This window comes from Balaenoptera physalus (genome assembly GCF_965194825.1).
Source record: "Balaenoptera physalus genome assembly, chromosome: 2".
In the NCBI taxonomy this organism is placed as follows: Eukaryota; Metazoa; Chordata; class Mammalia; order Artiodactyla; family Balaenopteridae; genus Balaenoptera; species Balaenoptera physalus.
In genome coordinates, this window is record NC_138883.1 from 142,216,364 (window position 1) to 142,235,636 (window position 19,273).

Consider the following 19,273-nt stretch of genomic DNA (forward strand, 5'->3'; position numbering starts at 1 on the left):
CTCTAGTCTCATGCTGCCTGGCCCCCTCCTCTAGCATATTTGACATAATCCTCTCTATGGCTGACAAGCCAAAGAAAGGCTCAATCAGGCCAGGAGAGAATCTTCCATTCTGGGTCCCTGCCTTTCTGCTTTAGGCTCTAAGGGCATTTTGAGAGTAATACACAAGCCACTGTGGCAGAAATGCAGCCTGACTTTCTGGAGGGCAGTTTGGGGATGGAAATGAAGGTCACTTTCAGGAATTTAGCCTGATGAACTAGAATATTTATGGACAAGGCTTTTACTGCCTTGTATTATTTATAATTCAGGAAAAATCAGAAATAGCCCAAATATGCAGCTATAGGTGATTGGCTGAGTAAATTATGGTCTTCCCATATAATGAAATACTATCCCACCATGAAAAACAAATCATGTTTTATAACTACTGAATGAAACCATGGGAGAATTTTTTTAAATCCCAGAGTGGGGAAGTCCTTTATAAATATTATACAAAACCTGAAGCCTCAAAAGAAAAGACTGATAAATTTGACTACAAAAAAAAATTTTTTTTCTGCAAAAAAAAACCACCACAAGCAACGTCAATAGGGAAACTTCATACTGGGGGAAAAATTAGCCTTATCTTCATCACTGTTGGAGCTCAGAGGTAGGTACACTGGGAGTTCCTTATATCGTTCTCATTACTTTTGAGTATGTTTTCAAATTCCTGTAATAAGGAGTTAAAAATCATTTAAGCATATACAAACTTCTGTATGGCAAAAGACGATTATTACACGGGATTATAATATTTGCAACACATACAACAAAGAATTAATATCAATAATGTTTAAAAAGTTCCCTCAAGGTGATTTTTTAACTGAAAACTGGCAAAAACTCACAGAAGAGGAAATAAAAAAGGCCAACCATCACATGAAAAGATGTCCCACCTTAGTTGTATTCAGGAAATGCAATTGCAAAACAATGAGATGTCGTTTTTTGCCCATGATACGGGCAAAGGTTTAGACTATTGATAACATCTAGAACTGGCCAGGGTATGGGGAACTCACGTTTTCATACACTCCTGGAGCTCTTGTGAATTGCTCTGTTTGAGAAAGTAAAATGGCAAGACCTATTAAAAATTCACATGCATATCCCCTTTGACCCAGTGACTCTGCTTTGGGGGCTTTATCCTAAACCCTGGAGAAACCCAACCAGAACTCAAAAATGTGTAAGAGGAGGCTTATTGCAGCGTTCCTTGTTACAGAAAACAAAAAAAAAAAGGCCGAAGTGTCCATAGAGTACCATTTAAACAAAGTATTAAACATCCACAGGGAACATTACACAGCAGTTGGAGAGATCAAGTTAATTCTGTTTATATGACCTTGGAATGATGTCCCTAGCATATTTTTAAGTTAAAAAAGCAAGAGCCAAAGTAATATATTTACTATTACTCATCTTCATAAGAACTTTCTTGGTGCATGTAGACTTGTGTAGAGTCATGAGTGTTGGGGTGGTGGAAATGCACCTGCCAAATGATTAATCTCATTGGCCTCAGTGAGGTCGACTTGATGCAGGGGGCTCGGGGGAGCAGGGCCGGGAGAGACTACCATTTTTCCCTTGTACACCTGTGCATTCTTTGAATTGTTAGAACAAACATACATCTGTACTATTTTTGGAGCAACCACCACCAAAACCATTAAAATACTACTTAAAAAAGAAAAGGAGATAGAAAAGCTTTGGGGAAGGGGGAGCTGGAAGGGATTAAGGTTATTCACTCACTCATCCGGTTGGTCATTCAGTCAACAAACATTTAAGGAGCACACACTGCCTGTGGGCACCAAGCTCGTCTCTGTGCAGGCAGGTGGCACATGTCCTGGGGGACTCACGGTCTACCTGGGCAGCAGCAGCAGGGATAGTCATGTCCACTGGGGCAGAGGCTGGGCCAGTACTGTTTTCTGCTGTGCCCCAGTGCCTAGCATGGGAATGGACACATATCAGATGAATGAAGGAGCCAGGTTCCACCCAGTTGTCATGACAGTGGGGAGGAGGGCCACTCTGTTGCCTGGGGAGGGCAGGAGAGGGCCATCAAAAGAGGGAACTAATTGGGTTGAGTCTTGAGGATTGAGTTGAATTATCCTGATGGACAGGTGGAAGAAGGGTGTCCCAAGCAGAGAGAGGGACCAGCATATGCAAAGGCAGGGGGTCAGGTGCCTGCTGGGTATGAGGCTGGGGCGAGCAGGGACTGGACATTGGAGCCTTGAATGCCATGGTAAGGAGTTAAGACTCTATGAACTTTGAGTAAAGGACACTGATGGAGTCAGATTTGTCTTTCAGAGTGAGCCTCTGGGGAGAGCATGCATGGAGGGGACCAGCATGGAGGGGAATCAGACTGGAGGCTGGAAGAGCAGTTGGGAGGCGTAGAGCCTCTCCAGAGGTGAAGGATCTCAGCAGCAGGCAGAGACCAAGGGACTAGGGGATATTTAGGAGGCTTGGTACCAGGAATTGTGCATGGGTGGGTGGAGGTAGGGTTTTGGGGGAGAGAGGGAAGGGAACCAGCGCTGCAGCTTGGGCTGGAGAGGATGGTGCTAGAGTCAGCACTTCCTGGAGCTGAGAGTTTTTTCTTTTATTATTTCTCATTGCTGTTGTTTTCAAGAATTCAGTTTGGGTTTTATTATAAAATTGATCGAAAACACATTTTTTGAAAAAAAAAAAAAAAAAGGACAAAGAGCAGCTTTTAGAGCTGACTCTCTTGGCAAGGCCGGAAGTGGGAAAGAGCCTGTTGTTGTTGCGAAGTTGAGCCCAGCGGGGTCCCAGGCGGGGAAGGAACAGAATGGACTGGGAGCCTAGTGGGAGGGACAGTGGTCCCTGAGGCGGGGTGAGAGGGAGGGACAGGCCAGGCGGGGCAGGAAGGCAGGGTGAGCGCCACTCCCCTGGGCCAGCTCCCATCCTAGTGCTCCCTCCACACCCCACCCAACCACGCACTGGCCACAGGCTGCCCCCGGGAGCCTCCCGAGGGCAGGGCAGGATGCTCAGAAGGAGGCCAGCTTTGCAGGCAGACACGAGGCTTCCAGTCAGGGTCTGACACTTACAAGCTGGGCAACTACTTTACCCACAGCCTTCGCCTTCCTCGCCTGTAAAATGGGAAAAAACCCTCGTGGAGCTGTTGTGAGAGTTACTCAAGAAAGGTTGTGCACGGCGTTTACCAACGTCTGGCCCGCAGGAGCCCTCAGTAATGATTCCTTTGTGGATGATATCAGTGCAGTGCTTGTCTTTGACCCACTTGGCATAGCCCATGCCTCCTCTGGCCATGCCTCTCCCTGGGCATGTCAGCCTCTTTGTCTAGAAAGTCTCAGCTCTGGGGGTTTCCCCATCTGCCTTCTCGGCCACCCCTCCCGCATCTCTTCCCAGGACCTGCCATCTCCTGAAATTGTCCTTTTCTTGAGCCCCCTCCTGGACCCTGGCTCTCCCATCCCCCTGAGAGCTCCAAGCTTCTCCCCACCTCCCACCCATAGTCTTTTCCATCCGTCCCCCTCTGCAGGTCTTCCTTCTGCCCACCCAGCCTGAGCTCACCGCACTCCACCTGCCAGTATGTGAGCCTCCTTTCCCGCCTGGCACTGCCCCATGCAGTGGAGGAATCTCTGTAACATGCCTGTTTTCACCCCCACTGATGGGTTTCCTAGGGCTTCCACAAACTGGGTGGCCAAAAACAACAGAAACATATTCTCACACTGGTATGGAGAGTCACCAGTCTGAAATCACAGTGTCAGCAGGGCCGTACTCCCTCCAAAGGTGCTGGGGAGGATGCTTCAGTGGCTTTTCCAGCCTCTGGTGGCTCCAGGTGGTCCTTGGCTTGTGGCTGCATCACTCCAATCTCTGCCTGGGGTCACGTGACCTTCGTCTCTGTGTATCTCCTATATGGACACTTGTCATTGGATTTAGGGCTCACCTGAATAATCCAAGATGATCTAATCTCCAGAACCCTAACTTAATTACATCAAACACCCTTTTTCCAAATAAGGTCACATTCACAGGTTCCAGAGATTAGAACTTGGACATGTCTTTTTGGGGGACACCATTCAACCCACTACACTCAGCAGGGCCCTGGGGCCCTCCTCAGCTTCCCCAATCTCTTCCAGGCCAGCCTTGGTCCACTCGCCATGTGGCTCACCTGAAGCACACCCACCTGTCACCCCCAACCCTGCACTGCAGCCTCCCTCACCTCCAGCATCAGAAAGAAAATCACAGGCATCCTTCCCACCGGCCCTTGGGGCACCGCTTTCATGGCACCTGGGAGACCTGCTCCAACCTTCTGGCCTCCCAGGGCTTCCTCCTCTTGCTCTGGCAGCCTGAGACCTTTTCCAAAACTCTCTTCTCTGAAACTCCAGACTCTGGACAGTCAGCGCCTTCTCAGTCTCAGGGACATTTGCACTCCCAAGCCTTCACTTTCCTCACATATGAAGAGGAAGATCTGAGAGGAGGATCTGAGAGGCCCCCTCAGGCTGCGGCACTCTGGAATTTCTCCTCTTCAGAGCCCTCAGGAGGCTTCAGGGCTTCCACCAGCCCAGCTTGTCCCCTAGTGCTCCAGGGCCCCTGAGAGGTGCAAACTGTTCTGGAAAGGGGTCAGCCTGCCCTTGGCCTCGGTCATGGGAAACGGGTCAGTCCTCTCCCTGGTACTCAGTTCTGCACAAAACGTGGCCCCCAAGACAGGCTGCCCACAGGAGAACTGGGACCATGGGCCCAGTGGTCACTGAAGCCTACTCCAGGCTCCTAGGGACCTGGAGCCTGTGCCTGGCTGGAGGTTTCAGGAAAAGGTTAGACCGGACCCTGAGTCCCAACACTGCTACTTTCAGGGGGCGGGGGTGTGTGGACAGTAGCAGTTAAGGGTCAGGCTTTGTAATCCTGCCTGTGACGCTTACTAGCTGAGCAACTCTGGGCAAGTATTATATCTTCTCGGCTTCCTCATCTGCAGGTAGTAATAGCACTTTACCTCTCAGGGTTGTGGTGAGGATTAAGGGAGGGAATTCACAAAAAACTTGTCAGGCAGCTAGGGTCGAATCAGGCTAGCCATTTTATCACCGTCATTATAGGCAGCCCCGGGCCTCCAGCCTCTGTCTGTACTTGCCTCTCCCTTCAGCCCCAGACCTAAGCCTCCTGCCCAAGACCCTAGGGCTCAGTGATGTGATGATTAAATGTTTAACAATCCGCAGGGTGTGGGCTTGAGGGGTTAGCACTGATTTAGCATTTTTCCCATCTCCATGGTGTAAATAATCCCACCAGTCCGAATTCAAGCTACCACAGGAGGCGGAGCTGGGAAGAGACCATCTCCCCTTAATAGACACAATGGTGTGCAGAACCACAAGAGCATAAATACCAGTCAGAAGTGGGAACGTAATTAGGAGGCCATGAGTTCTGAGTATTATAATCTTTGTTTTTTACATATTTTGCTTAATGGTAAGCATATATGATTTAATTTTTAATAATGGCTATGTTTAACAACTGATTCGTGAAATTCCTGAAATTTTAACAGCCGGCTCTCCCATGTGGGTACCAGCTGGCTCCAGAACCCCACTGCTGCCATGCTGTGCCTACTCTTCCAGGAGACGTGGGGCTGCTCTGAAAACCGTGGGGCCTGGCATCTGCCCACCTCCTCTCCCCCAACAAGGTGACTCTTGGGGAACACTGTGTTTAAGCAGGTGCTGTCTCTGGGGTTCCATATGTAGCCCATATTCATGCCTGGGGGCCCTCACCCCTGGACCCTTGGCCTGCCACTCAAACTCCTTTGGGGTTAAAAGGTACAGGTTTTGAATTCAGGCACACCTGGTTCAGATTCTGGATCCAGCCTTTAAGAACTGAGTGACCCTCAGCAAGTAATTTTATCCCAAAGAGGTTCATTTTCCTCATCTGTAAAATAAGGATAAGAATTTTATTAGAATTCTAGTCTAACAGAGTTGAGTTTTCTATAAAAACTGTTTATTGAGGTATACTGGACATACAATAAACTGTACATATTTAAAGTCTGTAAGATCTGACACGTATATACAGTCATGTAACCATCTCCACACTTAAGATAATGAACATATCTGTCACCTCAAAAGTTTTCTCATGCCCTTTGTAATCCCTCCCTCTTGCCCCCCTCTTGCCCCCCTCTTTCCCACCCGGTTCCCAGGCAGCCACTGATCTGCTTTTTGTCACTATAGATGAGTTTATGTTTTCTAGAATTTTATACAAATGGAATCATTTGTGCCTGGTGCAGAGTACACACTCCAAATCCACGAGCTGCTGTAGCAGTCAGCTGAGGCTATGCTATACTGCAGCAACAAACAGCCCCCAGATTTTAGCATCTTACAACAAGGTTTATTTCTGACTCACATTACATGTCTGTCATGCAGCTCTGCACAAAGTCAGCTCCACTCCAAGACCCAGGTTGAAGGAGCAGCCCTTATCTGGGACACTGCAGGTCTCCTGGCAGAGATAAGAATGAACGTGGCAGCACCATGACTCCTGAAGTTTCTTTTTAGAAGTGGCACACCTCACTCATGCTCAGGTTATTGACCAAAGCAAGTCAGGTAGCCAAGCCTGATGTCAAAGGTATGGGAAGTGTCATGCTCCCCCAGGGAGAGGCAATAGATATCTTGAACAGTAATAATGTCTACCAGAGCCACTTTCACTATTATCGTTGATATTGTTCTAGTTGGAGATCATGCAGAGGCTCCACACACGCGATCTAGCCTGATGTCCCCTGACGCACCCCCACCCTGGGCTGGGTGCTCTCCTTCTCAAGGGTCAGGGTCCTCCCATTCACCAGTGCCCACCTCACTGATTTGGAAATTTAGAGACTAGCTAAGCCCACCAGGCCCCACATCTCTGTCATCCTTGGCCCCAGCTCACTCTGTGCACCCATCCCATCCCCCTGTCAGCCCTTCCCCCCCTTCTCACTGAGCCCCAGAAACCCTGGTTCCATGGCCCACACTCTCCCAATCTGGGCCTCTCCTCTGAGCTGGCTGCCTAAACTGGGCAGTGTCCCTGTAAGCCAGGGGTTCTCTATGCACACGGCTTCCCTTCCCTCCCACAAGCCCACCCTCCACAGGCATTGCCCACTGCGTCTCAGTCTCTTCGGACTCTGCTCCCCAAATCTAACTTACACTCACCCCAAATCCAGCTCCTCCATGGTGCCAGACAGAGCAAGGCCTATCATCTGTGGGGCTACTCAAGCCCCTGGTCATCGCCTGCCTCACCCATCCCCATGCTTCCCTCCACGCTGGATGACGACCCCCAAGTCCTATCAGTTCTAACCCTAGAATGCCCCATGAATCCTCCTATTCTCTCCACCTCCATGGTCTCACCCTGACCTGGTCACCACCAAAGGCTTCCTAATTGGACTCCTGGAATGTTTTTTTCTCCCTTTTCATCCATTCTCCTCACTAAAGCCAGAGCAAAACTGGACACATACACCTCCCCCATGCCCAACACACGCACACACAGACCACTCCTTCCCTGGCTTCCTACTGTCCTCAGGATGGGCTCCAACACATTCCCTGACTCCAAGGCCCCAGCTCTCCATCACCTCCCTGATCTGTCTCCACTCCTGTCCTCAGCTACTTGCAGGCCCTTTGTTTGCCCAGTTCTCACTCTCTCTGGCCTCCCAGCCCCTGCAGGAAGTGGCTAATTCCTTGATGAGTGAATGGGTTGTGCTGAGCCAGGAGGTCTTCCCCACCACTCACAAATGAGCTCAGAACCCCCGTGCTTGCAGCACCAGCTCTGCCTACTGAATGCATTTGAGGGTTGAGAACACAGGGGTCTCTTCCAGCCTGGGAGGACGGTGTGTGAGGATGGGGTGTGTGGGGTGGGGAGAGACCAACCAGTGACAAGGACGACGGTAACAACAACGACCTAACATTTATTCACCTCATACCATGGGCACTATCCCCAGTGCTTCCCAGAGACAAATTCTTTCTTTCTTTTTTCTTAAACCCGTACGTGATTTTTTAATTGAAGTATAACAAGCCTAGAGAAAAATACAAAATCATAAATGAAGAACTCAATGAAGGTTCACAAAGTGAACACACTGTGAAACCAGCACCCAGATCAAGAAAGTGAGCTTTCTCAGCACAAGGAGCCCCACTCCTGCCCCTTCTTCTCTGTCGTTCTAGGAGGACACCCACTATCCCAGCTTCTAAAATCATGCATTCACTTTGCCTGTGTTTGAAGTGCAAATAAATGAAACCATACAACCTACATGGTTTTCTGCTTGGCTTCTTATGCCTGGTGTTGTGTTTGTTAGATTTTTCCACGTTGTTACATGTAGTTGTAGTTTGCTCTTTCTCGTGGCTGTGTAGTAGTCCAGGGTACTTATTTATTCATGTATTCCATTCTTGATGGGCATCTGGCTGTTCCCAGTTTTTGGTGATTACACGTAGTGCTGCTGTTAACATTTTTGTCCCCGTCTTCCAGACACACACACTAGTTTGACATCACTGAGTCACAGGATAAGCATGTATTAACTCCAGCGGATTCCACCAGGTTTCCCACTAGCTGTGCTCGAGGTTCTGGATTAACTCTAATCCTCAGGACAACCCTCTGCATGTGATGTGGTGGACAGGCGTCTCTTCCCTGCTTGGCAAGCTCCTCACTATGTGATGCTGGGGCCAGCCTCCTCTACTTGCTGCCCTGGCCCCTGGACCTGAGCTTCACCAATCAGAGGCACTGCCTAGGAGTCTATCTATTCAGGGAAGGCCAGCAGGGTCTGTGGCCCTGGGGTCCAGTGTTGGCAGTGCTGGTGGCGGGCTCCAGAGAATATTTTTCCTTGTGTCCTGGACAGCTTTGTTTTGGGCTTTCCACCTTTCCATTGAGCGTGAGAGCTTCCCTATGGCCCTTTAGTAAGCTTCTGGGTTGGTGCTATTGTTTGCAACCAAGAACCCTGACTGATTCAAGGAAGCTGTTTTACTCCCATTTCACAGATGAGGAAACGGAAGCACAGAGAGGTTAGGGATGTTGCCCAAGGCCACACAGCTAGCAGGTGGTGGAGCCAGGATTCAAACCAAGTTTATATCCCATTCAGGGCTTTATGTCTCTATGACAAGTGCGTTCTCATACACTATTCCTACAACTAGAAGTAGGCAGCTACATGACTCACTCAGGCTCATGCAGTGAATTGAGAAGCCAGGCCCCATGACTCCCACCCCACAGAGCTTCCTGCCCTCAAGCCTGGAGTAGGTGTGGAGCTCCATGCATGTTGAGAGGGGAACAGTAGAATTGTTCATTCATTCATTCATTCATTCATGAACAATCATTTATTTACCTGACAGCTAAAGTGGGTCAGGCACTGTGCTAGGCACAGCAAAACAGCAGCAAAAAATAGTGAAAAGAACAGAGTTTGACATTACAAACACTATCATGTCAGGTGATAAGTGCCATGAGAAATAGGAAAGGGCAGGGAAGTCCTCTGACAGCGACATTTGTGCAGAGACTCTCCTGAAGCGAGCGAGTGAGAAAGACCTGAAGACAGGCAGAGGGGATGGCCAGGGCCAGGGCCCGGCCCGGCCTGGAGTCTGAGGCCTTTCTGGGGCCACGGGAGCCAAGAGCAGCTCACCAGGTCTGGGCTGGAGCTGGGAGTGGGTGACCTGATAGGAAAGGGTTGTAACCCTGAGCACTGCGGCTCAGGGAGAGGCCTGAAAGGACGGCCCGCTGCGGGCCACCAACCTGTAGAGGCTGGGAAACTCATCAAAAAACGAGAGGGAATTTCAGCAGAAAACACCCCAGAGTGCACAGTCCAGCATCTGAACGGGAGCCATCTCCTCGTGGACCAGCTAGCTGTACCTCCCAGACACACAAAAGGAGTTCCAGAAAAGCTGGCTTAGTAGTTAGCAGTTCAAATCCTAGCTTGCCTCAGTTAGAGAAGCACTTTCCTAGCAAGAAAGGATTACCTTCCAGGCTGTACATATTGCCATCTTTGGCATGCAGCAACCTCAGGCCTGCCCGCCAGAGTAAGATTCGTGTGGCCCGTGGCCAGCTGGGGAGCCACTCGGAGGTTTGGAGAGGGGTCAAGGGAAGGGCGACCAGTGCCAAGGGCTCAGAACTGGGAGGTTGGAGGAAAGCTTCAGTGCCAGGCTGCCCAGGGCAAAGGCGGTGATCTTCTGTGGTGGGCATGCCCTGGGCTTGTGTCTCTTGGCCTCCAGTTTCACTTTCAGCTTGTAAGGGTCTAGGGATGGGGTACGAGGAGGCTCCTTGCCCCTCCCACCTCAGGGCCCCAGCGGGAAGAAGCACACTGACTCACCAAGCCACAGTTGCCATCAACAGGGTCCTACCCAGGCCAGCACAGGAGCGAACTGCAGCAGCTGCAGGTGTGGCAACCTCCTGGGTTCTCCTCTCTGTTACCACAGGAGAGGTAGGGCCTGGTGGCAGAAGCATCATGGACCACCAGTAACATCCCCAAGCCCCCATCTGGTACCTCCACTTGTCGGTGCCTGAGACAGACCTGTTGGTAAATATTTTGAATATCACCTGAGCCTGGGGAGTCAATGGATCCCAGTCTTTGAAAAATTCACCTGGCTCCCTCTCCTCAGCTGCCGCTAGGGTGCTCAGTCCCTCCGAGGAAGCTTGGGTCGCACTGGGGTGAGGCCCTCACTTCATCCGGCGACTAGCACCATGCAACGCCTCTCATTCGCTTGTACCATGGCCTCCATCTCGGAGCTCACCTGCATCTACTCGGCCCTCATCTTGCACAACTATGAGGTGATAGTCACGGAGGATCAACGCCCTCATTAAACAGCTGGTGTAAATGTTGACCTTTTCTGGCCAGGATTGTGTGCAAAGGCTCTGGCCAATGTCAACATCGGGTGCCTCATCTGCAAGGCAGGGGCTGGTGGGCCTGCCTATCAGCTGGGGCGGCACCAGCAGGAGGTCCTGCCGCCTCCACCACTGCTGCCCCAGCTGAAAAGACAGTGGCAGCAAAGAAAGAAGACTCTGAGGAGTCTGATGATGACAGGGGCTTTGGGCTTTTTGACTGAACCTCTTTTGTAACATGTTCAATAGCTGAACTCTTAAAATAATAAATGAATAAATATTTACCTGTACCTCCTCTTTTCTGTCATTTCAACTGTGCCTTTATCCCATGGGTTTGTAAAGGGCATTCATCATCACCAATACAGAAAATAACCCCCAACCTGCCCTCTTGAAAGTGTGGTCCAATCCTAGGTGGGAGAGGAGGGCACCCCTATACCCAAGTGCCCTCAGGCCAGGCTGTTATCAGAGTTGAAAAAAAATGTAAGGTTTGGTCTTGAGAAAGCCTAAAGATCCCATTTCTCACAGGAAGCGTGGAGTCCCTATAGGAACCCAACCCTCGGCCAGGCCTGCTTGGCCAGAGGCCCTCACCCCTGTCCTGGCCAAATGCTGACTCCTCCCAGTGTCTTTGGGACCTCTCCGTTTCCCCCTGACTCTGGGGGAAGGGAGTTCTAGGCTCTGTCCCCCACGCTTCCGGTCCTACCAATCCCAAGCTCGCTCTTCTATGTCTTCAACCTCCTCACTGTAAGGGAAGCTTCACTTTCCAGAAATTCCACCCCTTCCCCTACAGCTTTATCCACCAGTGGCCTCTAGATATGGGCCACTGGTGGGGCCAGGCCAGCATCCACTGTCCCCATCATCCCTCTGCAGCCCCACCTTTGAGGCCTTCTGCCAGGACTTGAGCACTACAGACGTCCGTCTCTCCTTCCCAGCACCACCAAACCTCTCCCAGCTAACTGCATCTACTTCAGCTCCCATTCCCTCTGCAAAAATCCCAATGATGACGGCAGCCAGTGTTTATGGAGTCCCTTGTGGTCTTCATCAATTCTGTTAACCCTCAAACAGCGCCCTAAGGCAGGAGCTATTGGTATCCCTTTATGGATGTGGTCACTGACCTTCTGAAGGCTCTGTACATCAGAGCTAGCTTGTGACACACACTCTTATACAACCACCTTGTGGGTGAGACCCACCCCACCACTAGGCTAGAACCACCCCTTCCAAGTTCCCTCATTTCGCTGCCTCACTTAGAGGGCTTGGGGTGGAGGAGCAATGGCAAGACCAAGAAAGGTCATCTCTTCTAAGTCCCACCCCTTGGCCTCTCAGCAGGGGCCCTTCCCACTGAAAGTCCTCCGTCGACTTGAAGTTGCCCCTCTGTCTAGACTCTCATCTCCCTTTCTCTGCCCACAGGCTGAGTCCTCTTGGCCACATAGCTCGCCCACATGGCTTCAACCACCATCTCTCTGGGATGGACATTCATTTCCTCTCTGCTCACTCCCAGGTTCCCAGCTGGCTGGTGGACATCTGCCCCAGATACTCTCAGGCAACTCGTGTCACATGTCCACACCCAACCTCTGGTCTTTCTCCCTCGCTGGTCCTCTGGTCACGTGGGCTCCGCTGTCATCAGCTTTGCCTTTCTCCTCTCCCTCATCCTCCACAGGCCATCACCTGGTCCCTCCCTATAGGCTGTTCCCAATGCCATTACCCAGGTTCTTTCCCCAAATGCTGACTGAGTATAGGGCCCTGGAGAGCATAAGCTACAAGTTGCTGTTAGAATGAGTTACCATTTGTCTCAACTATTCACTCGTTCAATAGTTATTTATTGAGCAGTACATACCAGGCACTGGTCATAGCAGCTGGGACACAGCACTGAACAGGAGAGACAAATCCCTGCCTTTGAGGGGCGTACATCCTAGTAGGGGAGATAAAAACTACAACTCAAACACACAGGACATCAGAGTGCCATGGAAAACAGAGAGGCAGAGCAAGGACGGGGTGGTCTGGGAGGCCTCTCTCTCTACAGAGGACGGCAGGATTGTAGTGGACTGAGGTCAACCACCAAGGTCAAATGGAACAGAACTCTTTGAGGAAAGTACACTGTCTCAGTTTCAGTAATAAAAATTCAGGGGCTTTGTTTCTTAATCTTTTAAATTGGAAACACTTGTTGCTTCCAGGGATGGGGGAGGGTGCTCCGTGGTTTGGGGGAACAGGGTGAGAGTCTGGCTGAACAGTCTTTTGTTACCTTAAATTTTGAACCACGCGAATTTCCTTTTCAAAACATTAATTCATTGAAATAGGAAAGAACTTGAACAGTCTTCTGGAAAAGATTAATCATTTCCATGGAACTACTTACTGCCTTATAGGAGGCCTGTCTACCTGCCAACTGCTGCCAGACATCGCAGATGTAGCATCCTCCAGTGCTCCCCAGTGGGCAACATTTTAACCATGAGATCAGCCATTTGTCCACCTGCGGGAACTGGCCACGTTCTGGTACACACAGGTATGTGGACACCAGGCTCCCGATGACCACAAGGAGATGGGTAGGGCAGGAGACTCGGGAAGCTGAAGACCAGGATGTTTGCTAGGAGACGACATCCCCACCCCACCCCAGGTGACTCCCATACCTCATTGGCTCTTGTCCTGGCTATCACACTCTCTCTTGATCTTTATCTTCAGGCACTGATCACTGCTGCATCCTATTTGGAAACCCATGGACCACACTAAGGAAATCCCCCACTAAAGACTGGTCCACAAGACAGGACTTAGCCAGCAGCCTGGTTTCAGCCATACTCCCCTGGTTTCTTTCCTGGTGAAGCTGGGGCCCGAGAGGTCTTCCCTAGGTTGGCTCCATGGAGGTGGAGGTGGTGGGGAGGAAAGGCTGGCTCTGTAAGTGGCAGAGGCCTGAATAACAGGGACTTGAGAAGACTCGAGATAGCTGACTTAATCCTTAATATGACAAGCACAGGGCCATGACCAGGCCTAGCAGAAAAGGTGGGTACGTATGGACTGAATGTTTGTGTCCCAAATTCATGTTGACATCCAATCCCCAATGTGATGGTAGTTGGAGATGGGACCTTTGAGAGGTAATTAGGTTTGGATGAGGTCACAGGGGTGGAGACCCCATGGTGGGAATGACACCCTTATAAGGGGATGAAGAGCCCAGAGCTTTCTCTTCATTATTTCAGGACACAGCAAGAATATGGCCCTCTGTGAAACAGGAAGTAGGCCCACACTAGGCACCAAATCTGCTGGCACATTGATCTTGACCAGCCTGCAGAACTGTGAGAAATGTTTGTTATTTAAGCCACCCAATCTATGGTATTTTTGTTCTAGCAGCTTGAAGACAGGCTGTTTGGAGCATAGACAGCACAGCATGATGGGGTCAGCTGGGGTTGGGAAATGGGTTACTGTCCTTTAAATATTCCATAAAACACAAAGTCACTGACTCTAGTCTCCACAAATTCAGGTTGCCAGTCAGATGCGACCTGAGCACTCAGAGATGCACAGCAGAGACAGCTGCAGGAGGCAGGGCCTCACTGCTCACAACCTTCAGTGCCCAGAACTGAGCCTGGCATCCACCAAGCACTGAGAAATTGCATAATGGAGGAATATTAGATTTTTGTCAGTGGCAGTGAACACTGAAAACCCAGTATTCTGTACCACTTCAGGAAATCCTCATTGTAAACCATCCAGGGCCAATGGCTCCCAAATTCAAACCTGGCCCCTATTTTCATAACCGACATCTCTCAGCAGCAGTATTTGTATCCCTCTCCAAAAAAAGGCCAATGAGGATTTCCTCTTATTTTTCAAAAAAGTTTATGGCTTTGCTCATAACAAGCAAGAAAGGTAGCTGGATTTGCAGGCAACCTCAAGTAGTTAATGAACAATTACTGTGGCTCATCCAAAGGGATCAAGTGTTCCAAACAAAAGACCAGGCTCAAGTTTTATGTCATTTTTAGAAGCAGTATGAGGGATGATGTTGGGATGCCCACTGCTGGAGTCTCTAGGACCAGTCAGTGGCTTTTGGGAATCATTGGTTTCTGGCAGGCAAAACATTCAAAGACTATTCCAGAAAATCCAGGACATGTGGCAGCAATGCGATAAGCCATGAAATGAACTCAAGAAAAACAACTTGATATGTATATGTATAACTGATTCACTTTGCTGCACACCTGAAACTAACACAACATTGTAAATCAACTCTACTCCAATAAAAATTTTAAAAAAAGAAAAAAGAAAACTGACTTGGTTCTAGCTCTGTGACCCTTGACACAACACTAAACACTCTGGGCTTCTGCTTCCTCACCAGTTCAATGGATGCATGTGGAGGACCCCCCAGCTCACACTCTTTGATGCTGTCACTGGCTACCAAGCCGGTTTTTACCACAGTTTCTGAGAAGCTACCTAAACTTTTTGAGGTTTCCTTACCCATAAGAAAGAAAATAAAATTGGGAGAAGCCATCTTGAGCAGTGAAAAATAATGAACTGTGGATTTAGGCAGACAGACAGTCCCAATTCTTAGCCCGTGTGAACTAAAGCAGGTTACTTGACTTCTCTGAGTCTTACTTTCTTGACTTGCAAAATGGAGATAACAGTGTCTGTTGTAAGGATTGTGGAAGGATCTCGCTCATGCCACCTTACAGGAGGTGCAAAATAAATATCGTTTTCCTTCTTTGTTCCTATATCACTTTCAGCAAATGTGAGAGGGATGTGAATATACTGAAATGTCTGTTAAAAATAAAAATTAAACTCTTTAAAAGAATATGAGAGGTTTTAACATCAGATAGATATGAAAACCTACATTTCCCTCTTCCAACATAAGAGGGCCTACATTCTGATCAACACTACCCATCTCTGAGGTTATCAGAGATGTTCCAAAAGACTGAGGTTAAGAGGCTACAGGGAGCAAAGGGCACCAACCACAGGAAGCACTGTTCAAAGTGGGAAAAGACATGGTCCTGACCATGGTCCTGTTGGGCACCATCTCAGAAGGACTCTGCGACAGCATCAGGAGGCCTGAGGAAACAGTTTGGGCCACCGGCCGGCAGGCACGAGAAGTCCCCAGGCCGGGAGGCTTTACCATGATGGTGCAGCGAGCTCCCTAATCTCAAGGCAGCTCAACATCATACCTGAGACCTGGCCCCAAGGCAGCGCAGGAGTAAGAGGCACTACTTCGGGGAGCAGCTTCAGCTCTAAGTTAACCACAGGAAGAAAGGCTCTTACCGAACGTAAACACTTACAGGTTTCCACAGCTAGCTCTAGAGGACTGTCATCTGAGGGGAACAGGGCGTGCCCAGAGTGAGCTCACGCAGGGACCCCTCGCACACTGGGGAGAAGATGCTGCACTGCCACTGGTCTCAGCCAGCAGGCTGCCCGTGTCCCCAGCCTTCCCCTGTGCCAGGTCCAGAACACATGACCCCAGCTCAGGCTCTCATGCTCCAGAAGCTGGTGTAGACAGCACTGGGTTTCCTGTACAAAGAATACTCATCATTCATAACACAGCAACTGACCCGTCTGCTCCTCGGAAGGAGAATGTATTTTAAACCTGGAAGAGTCATAATTCTTAGATGTTCCACATGTTGTCAGCTTTGCTTTCTACAGACACAGGGCCCCTCCCCTTTGAGGGGGACCCCTCTGGCTGTGTGGGGGTGCCCTCCCTATTGGCAGATATGTGGGGGGCAGGCAAACAACAGGCTTATGATTTGGATTGTGTCCTGCACATAAACACCTGGGAAAGCAGGGCCAGGACTGTGGCAATGGGGAGCGTATGCCGCAGGAGGTGGTGATGAGACAGCATGGCTATACAAAAGGATTCTGGGTGTGCCAACTCTAGTAGAGTCAGTAGGCAACTCTGGATCTCATAGCATCCTGCCCTTGTTTGCCACTCACCACATCCCCAAATCTAGAGGGTCAGCCCTTTTCTAGCTATGGCACCTCACCAGGAAAGTCAATGCTACAGGACCTCAGGGAGCCACGTGGTGCTAAGGTTGAAGACTTGCGCCACAGAACATCCTCGTGGTGGGGTTCTGGGAGCAGGGGGGCCTCTCACTACAGTCTGCAATCCCTGGGAGTGGCTGCACATGGCAGGTAAAGGGGGCGAGTGGCTTGGGCACCTGACCCCCACTGAGGAAGCCAGGGCCCCTCACATCTGCAGTGGCTGTGTGTACAAGAGATGGGCAAGGCCGCACATGTGAGAAGCAAGCACAGGCTGCCAGTGGACACAGGACTCCTTCCTGCTTCGGGACAGCAGGGGCCACGGCCTGAGGCTGGACTCCTCTAGGGCGCAGAGCGGGTTTTGCTGAAGGACTGGCTCGGCTTTGCTGGTTCCAAGGACTCAGTTCAGCCATCTTCCACTCTCAGACAAACTGGGACAGGTTGGGGACTTTGATGTTGAGATCGCCGATGTTGATATTCCGAGGCATCTCCGGCAGGTTGATGTTTTTCACAGCGGACACGGCCCGGGCGGGCGCTGCTGAAAGGCCACCCTGAGGAGACGTGAAGGTGGGTATGAGAGAAACCCTCAGTGTCATCTGCTTAAGGCTTAAATAAAAACAAGTGAAAGAGGGCTAGAAAATGTCCAAACCGAGCACATGCAATGCACATTTTGATTTTTCCCTCCTTATGCCTCAAAGGTGGCCAACACAACAATCTTTAGGTTAGTGGGTTCCATAGTACAGGGACCCAAACTGCACTCCTAAAGGTGGGTTGTGTCTTATGCAGTTTTATAGCCCCAGTACCAACAGTGCCTGGCACACAGTAGGTGTTCAATAGATGCCTGTTGAAATAACCAAGGAAGTTTAACCAGGTCATATTCAGCAACAGGGTTATGAAACAAAATAAAACAAAACCCTTTCCTCAAGAGACTGAAGACTCTTACAGAGGAGGGCAGTCACAGGGAAATTCTTAAAGGGAAAAGGAATGTCACAGCTTAGGACAACCGCTTGCCAACTAATACCATGAAATGGACAAGAGCTGGCTTTGGAAATGTCATGTGGCCACAAGACGGGAGGAAGGACACGTAGGAGGTGGAGTGTACCCACAGACACAGAAAGTCTGGGAACAACAGAGAGGAAAGGTGCCTGCGGTCAGCCCTCACTCTCCAGGCTCGGCCCCGGTGTGCGGAGAAGGGGAGAAGTCGACGAGGATGTTCTCAAAACCGTTTCGTCCTTCTTGACTACTTTCAGGATCCTGACTCCAATCCCACCCTCGCCCAGCAAGTCTCCATTGCTTCTAGTTTTGAAACCCCTTGCCTCTGACTCACTTACTATTTCTGGAAGCTTCTCAGCCTACATTTCTAAGAGAACTATAGTTGCCACAATAGCTGCGGTCTGGAAAAGCTTCTTCAGCAGGACTGCCAGTCCTCACAGGAAGCATTCCTGGTTTCGCAAGATCAAGTTCCGTTACACAAAGCAATGAAGCTCTTTAAGACACTTAGATAATTGAAGAGGTAATTTGTTCTGCTTGTTCTGCCACGTGTGAAGGTGTATGCCTGTAACCTCTACTCCCTGGCAAGGCTGACGAAGGCGATGGAGAGACCTCAGGGGAAAAGGATGGGAATTTACTGTGAGCATTTGTATCAAACTCAGCACTATGTGGGGGTGGACCTGGGGTACGCTATTTTCAAACCCAGCCCAAACTCTACTGTAGCTTTTTATAAGGCTAACTGGAAATAAGGAAATTGGCAACTCTGAGGTCTGAAACCACAAGAAGTGCCTGCTGGGAGACCAGACTCATAGGCACACAAACTAGGAAACCACACTGGAATCAGAGAAGGGGATTCTGGGTCCCTCCAGGGAACACGTGGCTTTGAAGGAGGAATTAGAAACCACAAACATGGGCCATAACCTCCCAAGCCAGAAGCTGTTTGCCTTCCCGTGCCACCTGGCTTTTCCATTCACACTTTTAGCCTTTTTCTTACCTTTTTAATCTTCAGGGCTGGCCTTCAAACCAATGAGTTTCGATGGACTCAAGGAAGAAAGAGGATGAGTAGAACACACTGCTAAGGTTCCACAGCAACCCAAGCCCACACATTAGCCACTCCTCCTTCTGCCCACGTCTTCTCTAACCAGCCAGGGCAAAATTACAGCTGCATCTCACCTCGGATTTCTCCAGCCTGTTCTGAGCTTCAATCTGAGCCACGATTTCATTCATGTTTGTTTCCAACACCATCCCACCCATCACCACCTCCTGAAGAATGTAGTGCACCTGAAGGGGAAACAAAAATAAGAAGGGTTAGAGGCCTTTGTGGGAGTGACGGTGTGGACCCGAAGGAAACCTCGTGGGCTTTCCTGCAGCAGCAGGGTGGTCATACTTGACACTGGCACCTGATTCACAACAAATGCCTCAGAGACCACAGGGGATTTCCCCCATATCTCGGCATATCAAGACACAAATCTCTTCCAAAAGCAGTGCAGAAGGGCCTGGCTACGCTCAAGGTGGTGGCTGAGAGCAGAGGCTTCATTTGAAGTCAGACTGTGTTTAAATTTCAGCTCCGCTCTTTGTTATTAGCTGGGTGACCTTGGGC

At 49.9% G+C, this 19,273-nt stretch overlaps 1 protein-coding gene and 1 pseudogene across 2 annotated transcripts in view; one reads left to right on the forward strand and one right to left on the reverse strand.

The window, feature by feature from the left end:
• The first annotated feature begins 9,680 nt into the window (after positions 1-9,680).
• On the forward strand, positions 9,681-14,989 carry LOC309654593 (large ribosomal subunit protein P1 pseudogene; annotated as a pseudogene). Its single transcript has one exon. The product of its transcript is annotated as a large ribosomal subunit protein P1 pseudogene (transcript).
• A 1,266-nt stretch (positions 14,990-16,255) lies between these two features.
• AP3S2 (adaptor related protein complex 3 subunit sigma 2) overlaps positions 16,256-19,273 on the reverse strand; it is a 51,715-nt gene continuing 48,697 nt past the window's right edge. Inside the window, exons 5-6 of the mRNA XM_082448878.1 lie at positions 18,847-18,954; positions 16,256-17,234 (exon numbers count right to left, since the gene is read on the reverse strand). Coding sequence (XP_082305004.1) covers positions 17,106-17,234; positions 18,847-18,954 — 237 coding nt within the window. The 3' untranslated portion in view covers positions 16,256-17,105. The remainder of the gene's footprint in view (positions 17,235-18,846; positions 18,955-19,273) is intronic.